General features: G+C 32.4%; 3 protein-coding genes and 2 long non-coding RNA genes across 6 annotated transcripts; 3 read left to right on the top strand and 2 right to left on the bottom strand.

Annotated features, from left to right (window-relative positions):
* The first annotated feature begins 656 nt into the window (after window positions 1-656).
* On the top strand, window positions 657-3730 carry LOC107360894 (sterol 3-beta-glucosyltransferase-like). Of its 2 annotated transcripts, none has more exons than XM_089267602.1 (3): window positions 657-768; window positions 1838-1865; window positions 1983-3730. In XM_089267602.1, coding segments are annotated over exons 1-3 (1299 nt in total). In that variant the 5' UTR covers window positions 657-767; the 3' UTR covers window positions 3253-3730. The 2 variants fall into 2 exon arrangements, with proteins under 2 accessions (XP_089123728.1, XP_089123727.1); XM_089267601.1 differs by having other exon boundaries at window positions 1934-3730.
* Window positions 3731-4507: 777 nt separating this feature from the next.
* Window positions 4508-9185, top strand: LOC107360496 (solute carrier organic anion transporter family member 74D). Its single transcript, XM_015927167.3, has 9 exons — window positions 4508-5429; window positions 5676-5762; window positions 6581-6748; window positions 6814-6978; window positions 7793-7994; window positions 8074-8218; window positions 8300-8460; window positions 8543-8607; window positions 8690-9185. Exons 1-9 carry the CDS (start codon window positions 4757-4759, stop codon window positions 9031-9033), a joined length of 2010 nt encoding a protein of 669 aa, XP_015782653.1. The 5' UTR covers window positions 4508-4756; the 3' UTR covers window positions 9034-9185.
* On the bottom strand, window positions 6723-7302 carry LOC149094229 (uncharacterized). The gene is made up of 2 exons (XR_016198728.1): window positions 7161-7302; window positions 6723-7077 (listed from the first exon to the last, which is right to left on the bottom strand). It is a non-coding gene; the product is annotated as an uncharacterized LOC149094229 (long non-coding RNA).
* Window positions 9186-9809: 624 nt separating the features above from the next.
* LOC149094228 (uncharacterized) lies at window positions 9810-11334 on the bottom strand. The gene is made up of 2 exons (XR_016198724.1): window positions 11023-11334; window positions 9810-10783 (listed from the first exon to the last, which is right to left on the bottom strand). It is a non-coding gene; the product is annotated as an uncharacterized LOC149094228 (long non-coding RNA).
* LOC107360186 (uncharacterized) lies at window positions 10084-12556 on the top strand. Its single transcript, XM_025160566.2, has 2 exons — window positions 10084-10822; window positions 11328-12556. The coding sequence occupies exons 1-2, from the start codon at window positions 10198-10200 to the stop codon at window positions 12377-12379; spliced, it is 1677 nt and encodes a 558-aa protein (XP_025016334.2). The 5' UTR covers window positions 10084-10197; the 3' UTR covers window positions 12380-12556.
* The last annotated feature ends 1039 nt before the right edge of the window (window positions 12557-13595 follow it).

Below are 13595 nucleotides of genomic sequence, written 5' to 3'. Positions count from 1 at the left end.
CTTAGGAACCTGAGGCTTCCAATGATTCTGGGATGAGTGATTTTTTTCGTTGCTTAGTTTTGACACAAAAATTTGAAAATTTTACTTTAAACCATGGCAAGAATTAACTTTGACTCCAAGTAAACTCATAAAGATGGTTGCAATCAGTCGATAGTAAAAACAAAATGGTCACTCCATTGTGATTTAATTGATTTGATTCAAGGTTTACTTACAATCAGTTTTAAATGTTATCAATCATTTGATCATCTTTTTTAAATTAAAAGTGAAATATGTAAACAAAATTGTTTATATAAATTGTTAAAAAACTTTGTTGTACACATTTCAATAACATGTTAACAATGATCATTTTGATGAAACATTTTTTTCTCGCTTTCCTGTTAACTCACCTACAATTTCAATGGGAAACGATATTGAAGTCACGGATAGTTACTGAATTTATTTACTCTAGCTTAATTAAATCAATTACTTCCAGTTGACTCTAAAGATACGTTGATTTATGTTCTTGTTTAACCAAATCACGAATATTCGTGATTTCCCAAAATTTTTTGTTAAGAGTTAGTTATAATCTGACTTCAGAGATGTCGCTACTTTTTTACTTTTATGTTTATTTTTGCAATTAATAAGCAATAACAAGAACTGATTATCACAGTTTTTGATTAAAATCTTTTTATAATCATTGTTACACCGTTTAACTATTTTTCTGGTGCAATTATGTAAAAAGTAATTTAAAAACTAACATTCCTTTTACTCCAGATCAGTTGGAAACAAAGAGTAAAGGAAGAAGAGAGAGCAATTCAATACTAACTCTGATCCAAAATTTTTTTTTGGTGTCAGAAGATGGCGCGAGAAAGTGACTCTTTCTTTTTACTTTCTTTACAAATTTTTTACTCTCTTTTTCTCTTTCTTTTCTCTTTCTTTTCAGAATTAAAAATTCAATTATTACAACTAATATAAACATTAGAAATTGCTTTTTTGATTGTTTTTCAATGTTTTTAATGTTATTTTTATTAATTTTGGTGATTTTGATGCTTAGATTTCTTATTTATGATGAATTTATGATGATTTATCAAGAAAAAGGCCATTTTAACTAGTAAAGTAATCATTCATTGTAATTATCACTATTGTGTTACGGGTTTTGGACTATTTCTGTTGCAATAAAATTTTCTGCAAATAAATTCTGAATTCATTCTTTTCACGGGAATACACCTTTACATGGTGCAAATAATAGATGAGTTGTATCAATATGTTAGGGAAAGCCTACCGGTTGGCAAATTTATCATTGAATAAGAATTCTTAGCATCAAAATCATCAAAATCAATTAAAAAAACATTAAAAACATTGAAAAACAATGTAAAAAGCCTTTTCTAATGTTAATATTAATTGTGTTACAGTTTTCCCCAGAGTTTTTTGCTTTTTTGTTACACTGCCATCTAGGTGAACTACAAGGGGAAACCACGAATTTTACAGTTTAAACAATTAAACTCTTTAATTGACATCCCCTCTTAGCCTCTTTGCTCCCTTTGAGGAGTCCTCTCCCTATAGGGGGAGTCATTAAGTTTTTTAATTGTTTAAACTGTAAAATTCGTGGTTTCCCCTTGTAGTTCACCTAGATGGCAGTGTAACAAAAAAGCAAAAAACTCTGGGGAAAACTGTAATTAAATTTTCATTTATAAAAAGAAAGAGAAAAGAAAGAGAAAAAGAGAGTAAAAAATTTGTAAAGAAAGTAAAAAGAAAGAGTTACTTTCTCGCGCCATCTTCTGACACCAAAAAAAAATTTTGGTTCAGACTTTGTATTGAATTGCTGTCTCTTCTTCCTTTACTCTTTGGTTGGAAACAATGAGAATTACATTTATTTGTATTGATGGGTAAGTTATTGTTTAGTTTATGAAGATATTTATTTTAAATTTCATAAAAATTCTGTTTTGATTTCTAGTTTTTTCAATCTACTTTTATCTTTTCTCGCATGATGGTAATATTCAAAGTCATGGACATGTCAATTCATGCATTGGGTTGGCTCAAAAATTGGCAAATTATGGACACATTTGTTCATTTATTGTCCCCTCCAATTGTCTTTCAATCGTACTTGAATACGGATTCCAGGTTTTGACCGTTGTGGCAATAGGATATGATGTAGACCCACAAGCAAAGTTGAATCAGTTTATGGAGCAAAGGTCGGAAGCTTTTGAACTAGGACCCATTGAACAGTTTGAAAAAATACGAATCCCTAGGATGAAAATGTGCCTCGAATACATCAGACAAACAAATGACCAATACAGACAACACATCAAAACATTATCTCCTGATTGCATTATATACTTCTCCTGGATGACAATACCATCCATAGTTAAATCTGGTATTCCTTACATCCTTTTATACACTTGTAATCCTTTGTTAATCTACGGTAATTCAAGAGCTCCTCCATACTCATCTGGATTATCAGATAAAGACAGTCAAACGCTGTTTGCAAAGCAACGATCAAGTTTCAAGTTGGCATTGACAGACCTAACTGAACAATTGGACTGGTATCTAGCATCTGAAGGGATCAATCCATCCACAGAAGAAAGAATAGACTTCATGCCGTTGAGTAAATCACCTTATCTTAATCTTTATATTTATCCAGAAACCATCGATTACAACGAGTTTAATTTGCCAACTAAATGGTTTCGAGTTGAACACTGCTTAAGGACGACCTCGCCACTAAGCGACATTGAACATCTTATTCCTCAAAAATATGATAAATTGATTTTTGTGACCTTAGGATCGCAGGTTTCCAATACTAGCTTCCTAACCAAATTAATAACAATATTATCTAAATCAAAGCATCATTTCATAGTCACTTTAGGAAGTATAGCCTTTGATTTAATCCAATTACCTGAGAATGTGGTTGGCAGGAAATATGTCAATCAACTGTCAATTTTACCAAAAGTTGATTTAGTTATTCATCATGGAGGTAACAATACATTCATTGAGACTCTTTATTTCGGAAAACCGTCTATAATTTTCCCCATGTTTGGCGATCAACATGATAATGGCCGTCGAGCTGTAGATATGGGAATCGGAAAATGTATTTCACCGACTAATTTGACTGAAAAATTGTTATTGGATATGATTGACGAAACCATCTCTGATGAAAAAATACAACAAAAAGTCAGAGAAATAAGTTTGAGTTTGAAACAAACTCAATCTCACGAACAATTGAATGAAATTTTGATTTCAATTGTTGCATCGAGTAAAAATCTGACTACTGTCTAACCAACTGGTAGCAATATGTTACAATTAAACTTTGATACAATTTTGAGTCAATCAATTTACTCTTGATATTGTTGATGATTGGAAGAAACAAATTGAGTGCCAATCAGTTAAAATTAACTATTCATCGATCAAAGCCCATCAACAATCACATGAAACAGACCGAAAATGATGAAATATTTCAACAATAAAATAACATCTTTTTCATCTTAAAATTCAAGTAGACTCTTTGATTGTAATCAATGTTACTAATCACAGAGATTCAAATACTTCAACATTTTTAATATTTTGTAAACAAAATACCTAAAAATGCAAATCAGTTTATATTTTAACCAGTTTTAGGTTTTGATATAAATTCACTTTCCTTACACGAGGCAAATATCTTTACTGACTTTATTATTAGCAAATAAAAGAGGGAATCATTGACAATTGATGATAATAATACCCAAACCCATCTTAATAAATAATTATTTACCCTTGATCATTATTCTTATCAATTTAACCCTCAATTGTTTATCATGCTCTCTACCTGATAATGGATATGAACAAGGTGAAACAAGTGTAAGATGAAATTATATCAAGTTTACCTAATATTGAGTAAAATTGAAACTCATTTCAATAATAACTTTGTTGCTTTAATATTTCAATATTCAAGTTAAATTACAGTTAAATTGTCAGTTAATAGTCAATTTATCTACAAAATGTAAACAAAAACCCAAAAGATAGCAAAAGATATGAAAAAGGGGCAAAAATTGACAGCAACTGTTAAGATGTTGTTTCCATACAATTTACCGTTTCTTTTGATCAGTCTTGATCAGACAAGTAAATATCATGATAGGATGATAATGAATGACTGAAAAGAGCCAGAGAAAGACTGAGAAGGGAAGAAGATAAATTTTCAGTGTAAAGGATGAAGAGGTTGAAAAGAATCAACTGAATTAACTTTCAACACACAACAACATTGAGAGCCAATTGAACATTATATTACAATCAGATTAACCATAATATATCAGAAGGAGGAGAAAAGTTGATTATTATTATTATTTTGATGATTATTAAGGAGGAGGCTGTAGTAGTGATGATGATTAGAATCGCGAAATAACAAAAAAAAGCAAAGAAAGTTGACAATCAAAGCTAATCTTTAGGCCTCCATCGATGTTATAATTTTTACTCAAAGCTCACTGTGATCGAGTTTGATTTAGTTGAAATTTCATCTTAAACCTCCTCTTCCACCTCCTTCACATCTTCATATCATCATCGTCTTCATCACAATATCCATCATCTTGGTGGGTGAAAGTAAAGACAGACGATAATCTTTCCACCCTTTAAACCAATGGTTGGAATTTTCTCAATCATTTGATTCCTTCAATATCTCTGTCACTTCATCCTCATCCACCATTATCATCATCCTTTCCCTCTTTCTGTTTCTCTTTCTTTATTTAATTGTTCTCATCCATTCAAGTCCAATTGCTCTGTGACTCTGTGACTCTGTAATTGATTTAATAAAATGGCCGATCTGATAACCCATCTGAGTACAACTGACCTTTCAGTTCCTCGTCCGTCAGTTGCCTCTGTTTCTGAAGTGACTTGTGGCTTTACTTGTTGGCGGCCTCGGTTCCTTCGTCGATATGCCAATCCGAAAATATTTGTGGCCATATTTTCATTGATTGCCACAATGAGATCAGCTTATTTTGTTTACATGATTGGAGTAATGTCAACCCTAGAGAAACGTTATGCTTTCCCGTCTAAACTTTCCGCTCTTATATTAATTGCTGACAACATTTCAGGAATGGTAATGTCACCAGTCATTGGTTATTTGGGTACCAAATTTCATGGACCCAAAATAATTGGCTGGGGAACCGTACTGGTTGGCCTTTCATCCATTGTTTCAGGTTTACCTTACCTAATCTATGGACCGGCAACCCATTTATTATCGGCTGAAACACTTGGTATCAAATCATCTTCATCATTAAATTCAACAACCAAATATGATCTTTGCTCATTAAGTGGCAAACCCGAGACTTGCCAGGATGCCGATAGACATACATTTGTTGTTGGTGCATATGCACTCCTCTGGGCTGGTTCATTTGTCAATGGTTTGGGTAACACAGCTTTTTGGGTTGTTGGTGTTCCTTATCTGGATGATAATGTTGAAAAGAAAAATTCACCAGTTTATTTTAGTAAGTTCACAATCAAATCATTTTTACATCGTAATTGTCAACTGTCCGAATTAAATTTAGCGCTTCACCTCAAATCTCGACCATATGTTGTGTGCGTCATTCGGGCAAAGCATAGCTTTGTTTTTCCACTGACAATAGACTCCATTAAATTACAATTATGGGTCAAATGGTTGATTTTAATCAATGCCATCATTTTATTTTCTCCAGTTCTATTAAATTAATCTTCTTTACTCAATTGCAATTTAGGTACAACAATGGTAATTCGTTATTCTGGTGTTGCTCTTGGATTTTTGCTGTCATCATTTTCACTCAGTCTTTATGAAAATCCTACAAGTAAGTTTACTGTCAAATTTTAATCCAAAACCAGTGAAATGGGTAAACAAGGTAGACACAATTAATGGACAAGCAATTAATGAATAACGTTAAAGTGAAAGGAAAAATGTTTCACTGTTTATCAACATCTACTTTTCATCATTATCAATCTTTATTTGTTTTGATTAAGTTGAAGTAAGAGCTAATAATTAGAGCAAAAGCCAATATGATTAATGTTGAGTGGTTTAGTAAACATTGATTATGTTTTATAATTGTTTAGTTGAAAGAAATAAATTCAACCATTTCCACCATCAGCATCAAATTGTTGAAAATTTCATTTGTAAAGATCAATCCGAAGTAGAATCAATTGAAATCTGTAAACTGCTACAATCACAGTTGAATTAGTAAACAATTTGAATTACAATCATCAAAATGACTCTTACATCATGAAAGATCGTTGATAGATTGACTTACCTTCAATCAGCATAATTTTATCATTTTTCTGTGAAATATCTTGTGTTATTCATTGCTACAATGTATTAACATAACAGTAAGTCAATTAAGTTGATGATTATTATGATGAATAAACATTTTTGTTCAACTATTTACATTATGTAATTGAATCAAATTTTTTGTCAATAATACTAAACAATAATTGCAATAGACACAAGTGGCTGCATGAAAGCCAAAGGATTAATCTTAATAACTTAGCGGATTTACAGCTTAATCAGCTGGTAATATCTGCAAGCTTGTCCATTGTTTCAACGTTTTGTTATCCGTTTCTTGATTTTTTGTGTTTTTGTTTCTAATTCAATTTATAATTATATTAAATCATTTAGTTACCGTAAATATACCTCGAAATGACCCTCGTTGGGTTGGTGCTTGGTGGATTGGATTCTTCATCATTGGATTTGGTATCCTTTTATCAGCCATACCTATGTTTATGTTTCCCGTGACTATGAAATCAAACAAAAAGCAAGAAGCTAAGAAAAAGATGAGCTTTACTGGTAAGTTATTTGATAATTTTGTCAATTAAAAGTTGATTTTAATTTCAATTACAATTATATTTCAGATGCTTTGGCAACATTTAAAAGAATCATAACAAATCCAGTTTTAGTGTTTGATACTCTTGGCGGGGCAATGAGAGTCATTGGCTGGGCTGGTTATTATATCACCAAAACACGTTACATTGAAGCTCAATTCCGTCAATCAGCTGCTGCATCAAGCTTTCTTACAGGTAAATTAACTGGTGAATTAACATGATCAAATTTTTACTGGTTTGATTGAGACCATTCACGAAATCTTTATTGTGTTCCCTCGGCCAATTCAACACAATCTAGCATTAGAACCACTAGCCTTGTTAGATTATATTTAGCAGTGCATTTTGGCGCTTAATTGCTTTTCCAATGAAATATTTACCTTCTTGGTTGAGTCCAAGTCCTTATTGAAAACGGAAGTCAATCAGACTAATCCACTCTTGAACAGTTAAAGATAAGGCAAACTACTTGATTTATAAACAATTTAAGATTGAGGGTTGGGAAGTAAAATGTTGACTTGTTACTGACAATCTTAACTTGAATCCCTCTGTGTACTTAAATTTATAGCTGTTGACAATCAAATTTTCCCATCTTCAAGCCTATCTCAGCACATAAAATATTGCTGATCATTTCAATTCTCCAGTAACTGTTCAATTCAAAGTTTGTCAGCTAAAGCAATGATGATCAAACAATCCTCTAGATTTTTGATACTACACTTTGGCTAATAAACCTAATATAAACCGCTGATGGTTAATTGCTCCAATATTTTCTTTTGTCATTTGAAGATTCTAATCAATTTTTCGCTTTATCCTAGTATATCTAACTTGCACTGACTCAAGTGAAAATTGAAAATGTCTTTTAAAATGTTGTTTATTTCTCAGTACTCGCAATATTTACTGATCAATATCACCTTCGCTGATGATTGTAATTGGTCGGAGGGAACAACAAATAAACCAGCAATCTTTTAGATCTAATTATGTAATTTAATGTGCACTCTTTTGGCTTGTATTTTAGGTTCAACTAGCTCAGTTCTTAAAGTGATCGGTATTTTCGCTGGTGGATTGGCCATTTCAAAATTTCGTCCACGACCCAAAGTATTGATTGCCTATGTTGTCTTTATTGAGATGGTCTGTAATGTTTTCATATTGGCTGGTATATTCATTGGTTGTCCAGCACCTAAATTTGGTAACATAATTGTTGATCAAAACACAGCCAAGTAAGATAATTGCTATTGCAACTAATCAAACCTAGGCAATTCTGATAATTCATTTTCTTTCTTTCATTTCATTTAACAGAGCATCATTATTAAATGGCTGTAATAGAGACTGTTCATGTACAACATCAGTATTTCAACCAGTTTGTGGTTCAGACGGAAAGACTAATTACTTCAGTCCATGCTATGCTGGTTGCCAAGTTAGTTTAACAAATGAATCTTATTCGGTAAGTTAATAATATTGTTACACAATTAGAGTATATTTTATCAAAAATTAACCCAATTTTCTGCTATTAATTTGATTACAGGGTTTCTCTCAGTGTTTATGTCAATCAGAAATGGATCATTCCGTAACAAGTGGATACTGTGATCAAGAATGTAATACTCTACCACTTTATTTAACCATCATTGGTTTAGCTGGCATAATATCATCGACTGCTTGGGCTGGTAATTTTATAATTGCTCTAAGGTAATTAACTTGCACTTTTATTAACTGCAAAAATTTAAAATCTAAATCTAATTTGTGTTAAATGTCTCCTTTCATCTTATAGAGCTGTCGATCCAAAGGATAAAGCTTTTGCGATGGGACTTATTGGCAGTTGTATGGCAATATTTGGTATGCTTCATTTTACTTTAAATGATTGTCTACAATTTATCACTTTACTAATCATTTATTGTCGTTTTATTTCGTTTAATAGCTTATATCCCTTATCCAATTATATTTGGTTTTGTCACTGATGCTGCTTGTCTGGTATGGGAAGAGTCGTGTGGTGAAACTGGTAATTGTTGGCTTTACGATATCGATAAGTTCAGAGTATATTTGCACGGAACTGCGTTTACTTTAGTTATGATTGGTTCGTGTTTTGATATAGGAGTCTTAGTTTATGCCAATAGATTGAAAAATTTGTATGATGATGAAGATGATGATGTTCAAACAGGTAAAGGTAACCATGAAATGTCTGGTGCAAATGGAATCAAGGCAGAAGAAGAAGAAGCTCTGTTTGATGCTTCACAGACTAAATCAAATTGTAATCACAATTAATTTCCTGTTACCTTCTCTTTTTTGTATCTCCATTCAAAATCATCAAAATGATTATCATTGACCATTATTTTACCCTTACGCTTGTCATTTTGGACAAAACAAACACGTTATATTAACTTAAATGCTAAAAATTAAAAAATTTACAAAATGATTATTTTTCCATGTCAACACTAAATTCAAAATTGAAAGGAAAGCAACAAGGATTTGCTAATCTTGAAACATTATTAGCTAATAATTTATGTAGTGAATACAAATTCATATTGAATCATCTCACAATAATTACAGTTAAATATTTAAATAAAAGGGTAAATTAGGTAGAGACAGTTAAAAGTATAGCTTACTGGATTGACTGGAAACCCCTTTTTTGTTGTGCTCTGTTACCACCAATTGTTTATCATTTATAAAAACAGTCTTTTTAGCAATAAAACACTTTAATAATTTCCGACATAACATGAACTTGAACCGTAGAAAAAAAGTGTTCAATACCGTGACCTAATTGTTTACTATGATCAAGATAATCAACAACAAGCAAAGATAAAGAATCAACAAAATCTCAATATGTTCAGTTCGGATTAACCTAGCAAACTGGTAACTGTTGGGTTAACTCTAGCGGTTAACAAAATGGTTCATTGAATAACTAAATTGTCTAATTCAAATGAAACAATGATAACATCAGTTTTAACAACAACGTTAAATGATTAAATGATATACAAACGATAAATCCTGGGTAAAGATGATGTTTGTTGTTTATAATGATGACAGAGAGCAAGTTGAAGTTAAACCGGAAAAAAAGGTATTTCATTTTAATCTTGATATATTTAAATTTCATCCTTAAATAGTTGAGATAATTGTTCTGAAAATTGGGAGAGAGGTAATCATGAACCAAGAGACATCTAGTTAATCATCTTTCATTTTCTCCCCTTTGGTACCACTTTTCATCAGCAAACTATCAATTAGTTGTCAACAAATGGTTGAACCTTATTTTGATTTTAGACTCATCACAATCAAAATAAGCCCAACTTCGAGTTGTTTCAGTTTCGATAGTTCTGTTGGATCCAAAAGTTGACTAAATTTAGTTTGTTGATGTAGATTGCTGAACAAGTTGACTATTTGCTTCTAATTTTTGTTGTGCCTTTTTTCATCGCAACTGCAAATCATTAAAAGATGAACATAATATTTAATCTTCACTGTTCAATTTTTTTGACACTTTCTGTGTTTGCCAATGCTGGTGATTATAAATTAAATCGAGCTTCGGAACAATCAGCAATACCAATCAACAGTGAAATAAACAATAATCACCTCAAAGGACGATACGTTTCCAATGTAGGCTCATATCGGTTTACACCTGATGATGTTGCGGTTAAAGCTTATCGTAACTTGTATTACAAAAACCATCAAGCAATCAACAGGATTAAGCCAAGTGTAATGGTACCTTTGGTGAAAGGAAATCGTAATCTACGAAATGGTGTCAGCAATCTTCTCCTGACGGCACCAAGCTCTAGTGTATCAACGAAAATGTCCCCCTCAGCAAGCACCACAAGTACTTCATCGCTACCTCCAACGTCTTCTCATTTATCCTCAACATCAGTCATTTTAACATCAACCGAAAAACCAACCATCGACCAAATTGTTGATCCGTTGATTCCAATTGAAGGCCGGTCTGTAGATCAAATTACTTCAAGAGTAAAAGCACCAGCAAAACACCCTGAATCATTTCAAGATTTGATGAGCAATGTGACCATATTTCCGTCTGGAGATAAAATAATGAAAGACATTTATAATGACAATGGTAAGTTGAATTTGTGACAATATCAATGGTTAAATGGTCATTTAATAATGAAAATTATTGATCAAAGCAAAATGTTATATTGACGGCTGAAATTCAGGTCGATATAGCATCATTTTCCATAAGTTTAAGGCTACGATCATAATTATTTCAAAATAATCATTGAACCAAAGAGAGGAAGAGACTGTGAGTAAAAATATTACCAGTCAAAGGTTCAGACGATTATCCAGTTCACTTGCGCTTCAATCTCATGTAGATTATAGCAAAACATGATGAAAATGTCTACAAGAGTCAAGCAAACTGGTTGTTCCAACAATAAATACTATTAGTTAATTAACTAGTTTAATTGATGAACGTGTTCTTTCTTTTGCTTCGCTTAAATGATTCTTATGTTAGTCTCAGAATCAGTATGAACCTTAAAAACTCACAACACGTAGATTTCCATGACTTTAAATTCTAATTTCCGTTTCATTATTGTAAATAAACTTCTTTTTCATCATCTCAATAGTATTTAGCAATCAAGAGCGACAGGAACAATTGAAGCAAATGTCAAAATGGATGAGCTCAAGTCCATCAACTGATACAAGATCGGGTCCAATGTATTCATTGACAGGCAGAAATCACAATTTACACTCAAATCTGTTGAACGACTCACTGCCTATTGAAAAGATAACAATTATCCCGAAACCATCCAATAATACATCGGATATTAACAACAAAGGAAGACGTTCAAAGAATAACAAAACAAGTAATCAACACGAAACCATCAATAAACCAGAGGCCTTAGTATTGTCACCATCTCCGTCACTGAAACCATCTTCAGGATCGTCCACAGGATCACCTTTACCAACCGCAGCAGCTTCGACTTCGAGCAAGTCAGATAATAATGTTTTAGCATCTGAAGATGATGAGGCAGCTTTAATGGATGACGAAGATGGTCCTCAGTCAGGTTCTGAGTCAGCAGGAACATTGAAAACACCACCATGTGGTAAAAATGGAAGGCATTATTGTATCTTCCGGGAAGATTATCCAACTAAAGTTGTCACTGAGGTCGCACGTTATTATAAATGGCCATTAGAAAAGCTGTTCCGTGACTTGCGAAACCAAGTGATGCCTAAACTGGCAAATGACAATTATGGCGGTTTAGTATGTGACTCAATAACAAGAGTTGTGAGACCAGGTTGGGCGCGTAATACAAACAACCGTTGGCTTGTTGTTATTAATACTGATGCGTACCAACAATATGTTACCGAAGTGTTATGTCGCCATGGATCAGGCTCTTATTGTAATTTTATTCCCCCCTGTTACCATGCTACCTGCCGTCAGCGATACAATACTCAAAAACTTCTAGTCATTGATCCATGGAATCCTTACAAAGGTCCCTTTTTATCTGAATTTTTATTCCCTTCATGTTGTATTTGCCATGTGTCTGATGAAAGCCTTTCACCACCTCGTAAAGGTGTCTCAGTAAGACCCGATGGAAGAACTAAATCTGACCTGTCTGGTCCACATCGTTCCGGAATCGTTCAAGATTCGTCTACAGAAAAAAATGAACTGTAATTTTTCATCCACTTATTCTGATGCATTGCTTTCTTGATACAAGACAGATTGTCCCTCCGATCATGCTTTCAATTATAAATCTGATAATCATTTTGAGCATAAAACTGAGATCAAATTAATTTATTTTGTAACCTTATCAATCATTTTAGATCTCAATAAACTTGGCGTTCTTTTCTTTTCCTTCTAATAAAAGTCATAATTTGATTAAAACTACACTTGTACACTTGTATTTAATTATGTAATAAACCAATTTGATTTTTGAAATTTAGCTTCGGAAGAGAGAGCAAATTTATGCATTCAACAATAATCGAAAGAAATATCAATCGAATGGTAGGAATCATCTGACTAAAGTGTATATTAAACCATTAAAATTCAATTGGGTCTTCTAATTTTCCATATTAATTTATTTTTAATAGTAAATGAAATGAAATTGAAAAAGAGCCAAAAATACATTGAAATTTTTTATTATATTTGTTAATTTCGTTTTCATTTGTTAATATCTAGTTTTAACCATCGACATGAAATAAAGAAACCCCAAAAACTGCTTTCAACGCTTATTTTGTTCAATTTGTTTTTCAATCATTTTGATAGCGTTGGATAAACTCTTTGAGTTTCCCATCTTCTGAGTTCTTTTGCTTCGCTTAAATGATTCTTATGTTAGTCTCAGAATCAGTATGAACCTTAAAAACTCACAACACGTAGATTTCCATGACTTTAAATTCTAATTTCCGTTTCATTATTGTAAATAAACGTTTTTTTCATCATCTCAATAGTATTCAACAATCAAGAGCGACAGGAACAATTGAAGCAAATGTCAAAATGGATGAGCTCAAGTCCATCAACTGATACAAGATCGGGTCCAATGTATTCATTGACAGGCAGAAATCACAATTTACACTCAAATTTATTGAACGACTCACTGCCTATTGAAAAGATAACAATTATCCCGAAACCATCAATAAGCCTTAGTATTGTCACCATCTTCATCTCTCAGGCCATCTTCAGGGTCTTCTTAAAAATCTTTCTCTGTAAACTCTTCACCACCTCGTAAAGGTGTCTCAATAGGATTCAATACTTAACGTTCTTTTCTTTCCTTCGATTGAAAGTCATAATTAAATTAAGAATGCTCTTGCATGGACCAAATCGGACAAGTCTAATTGTGATGAAGAATGATCATTAAAATGATTAGTATGCTCTGACTACTGAATATCAAATT

Source organism: Tetranychus urticae, chromosome 2 (assembly GCF_039701765.1).
Source record: "Tetranychus urticae isolate SD_2017Ah chromosome 2, NJAU_TeUrti_SD_1.0, whole genome shotgun sequence".
Taxonomy (NCBI): domain Eukaryota; kingdom Metazoa; phylum Arthropoda; class Arachnida; order Trombidiformes; family Tetranychidae; genus Tetranychus; species Tetranychus urticae.
This window is presented reverse-complemented; position numbering and strand designations above follow the sequence as displayed.

Excerpts from the sequence above, each read along its gene's own strand:
- LOC107360496 (XM_015927167.3), top strand. The coding sequence starts at position 4,757 with ATGGCCGATCTGATAACCCATCTGAGTACAACTGACCTTTCAGTTCCT. Across the intron at positions 5,430-5,675 it reads AAATTCACCAGTTTATTTTA|GTACAACAATGGTAATTCGT; the intron begins GTAAGTTCACAA and ends ATTGCAATTTAG. Across the intron at positions 8,219-8,299 it reads TAACAAATGAATCTTATTCG|GGTTTCTCTCAGTGTTTATG; the intron begins GTAAGTTAATAA and ends ATTTGATTACAG.
- LOC107360186 (XM_025160566.2), top strand. The coding sequence starts at position 10,198 with ATGAACATAATATTTAATCTTCACTGTTCAATTTTTTTGACACTTTCT. Across the intron at positions 10,823-11,327 it reads AGACATTTATAATGACAATG|TATTTAGCAATCAAGAGCGA; the intron begins GTAAGTTGAATT and ends TCATCTCAATAG.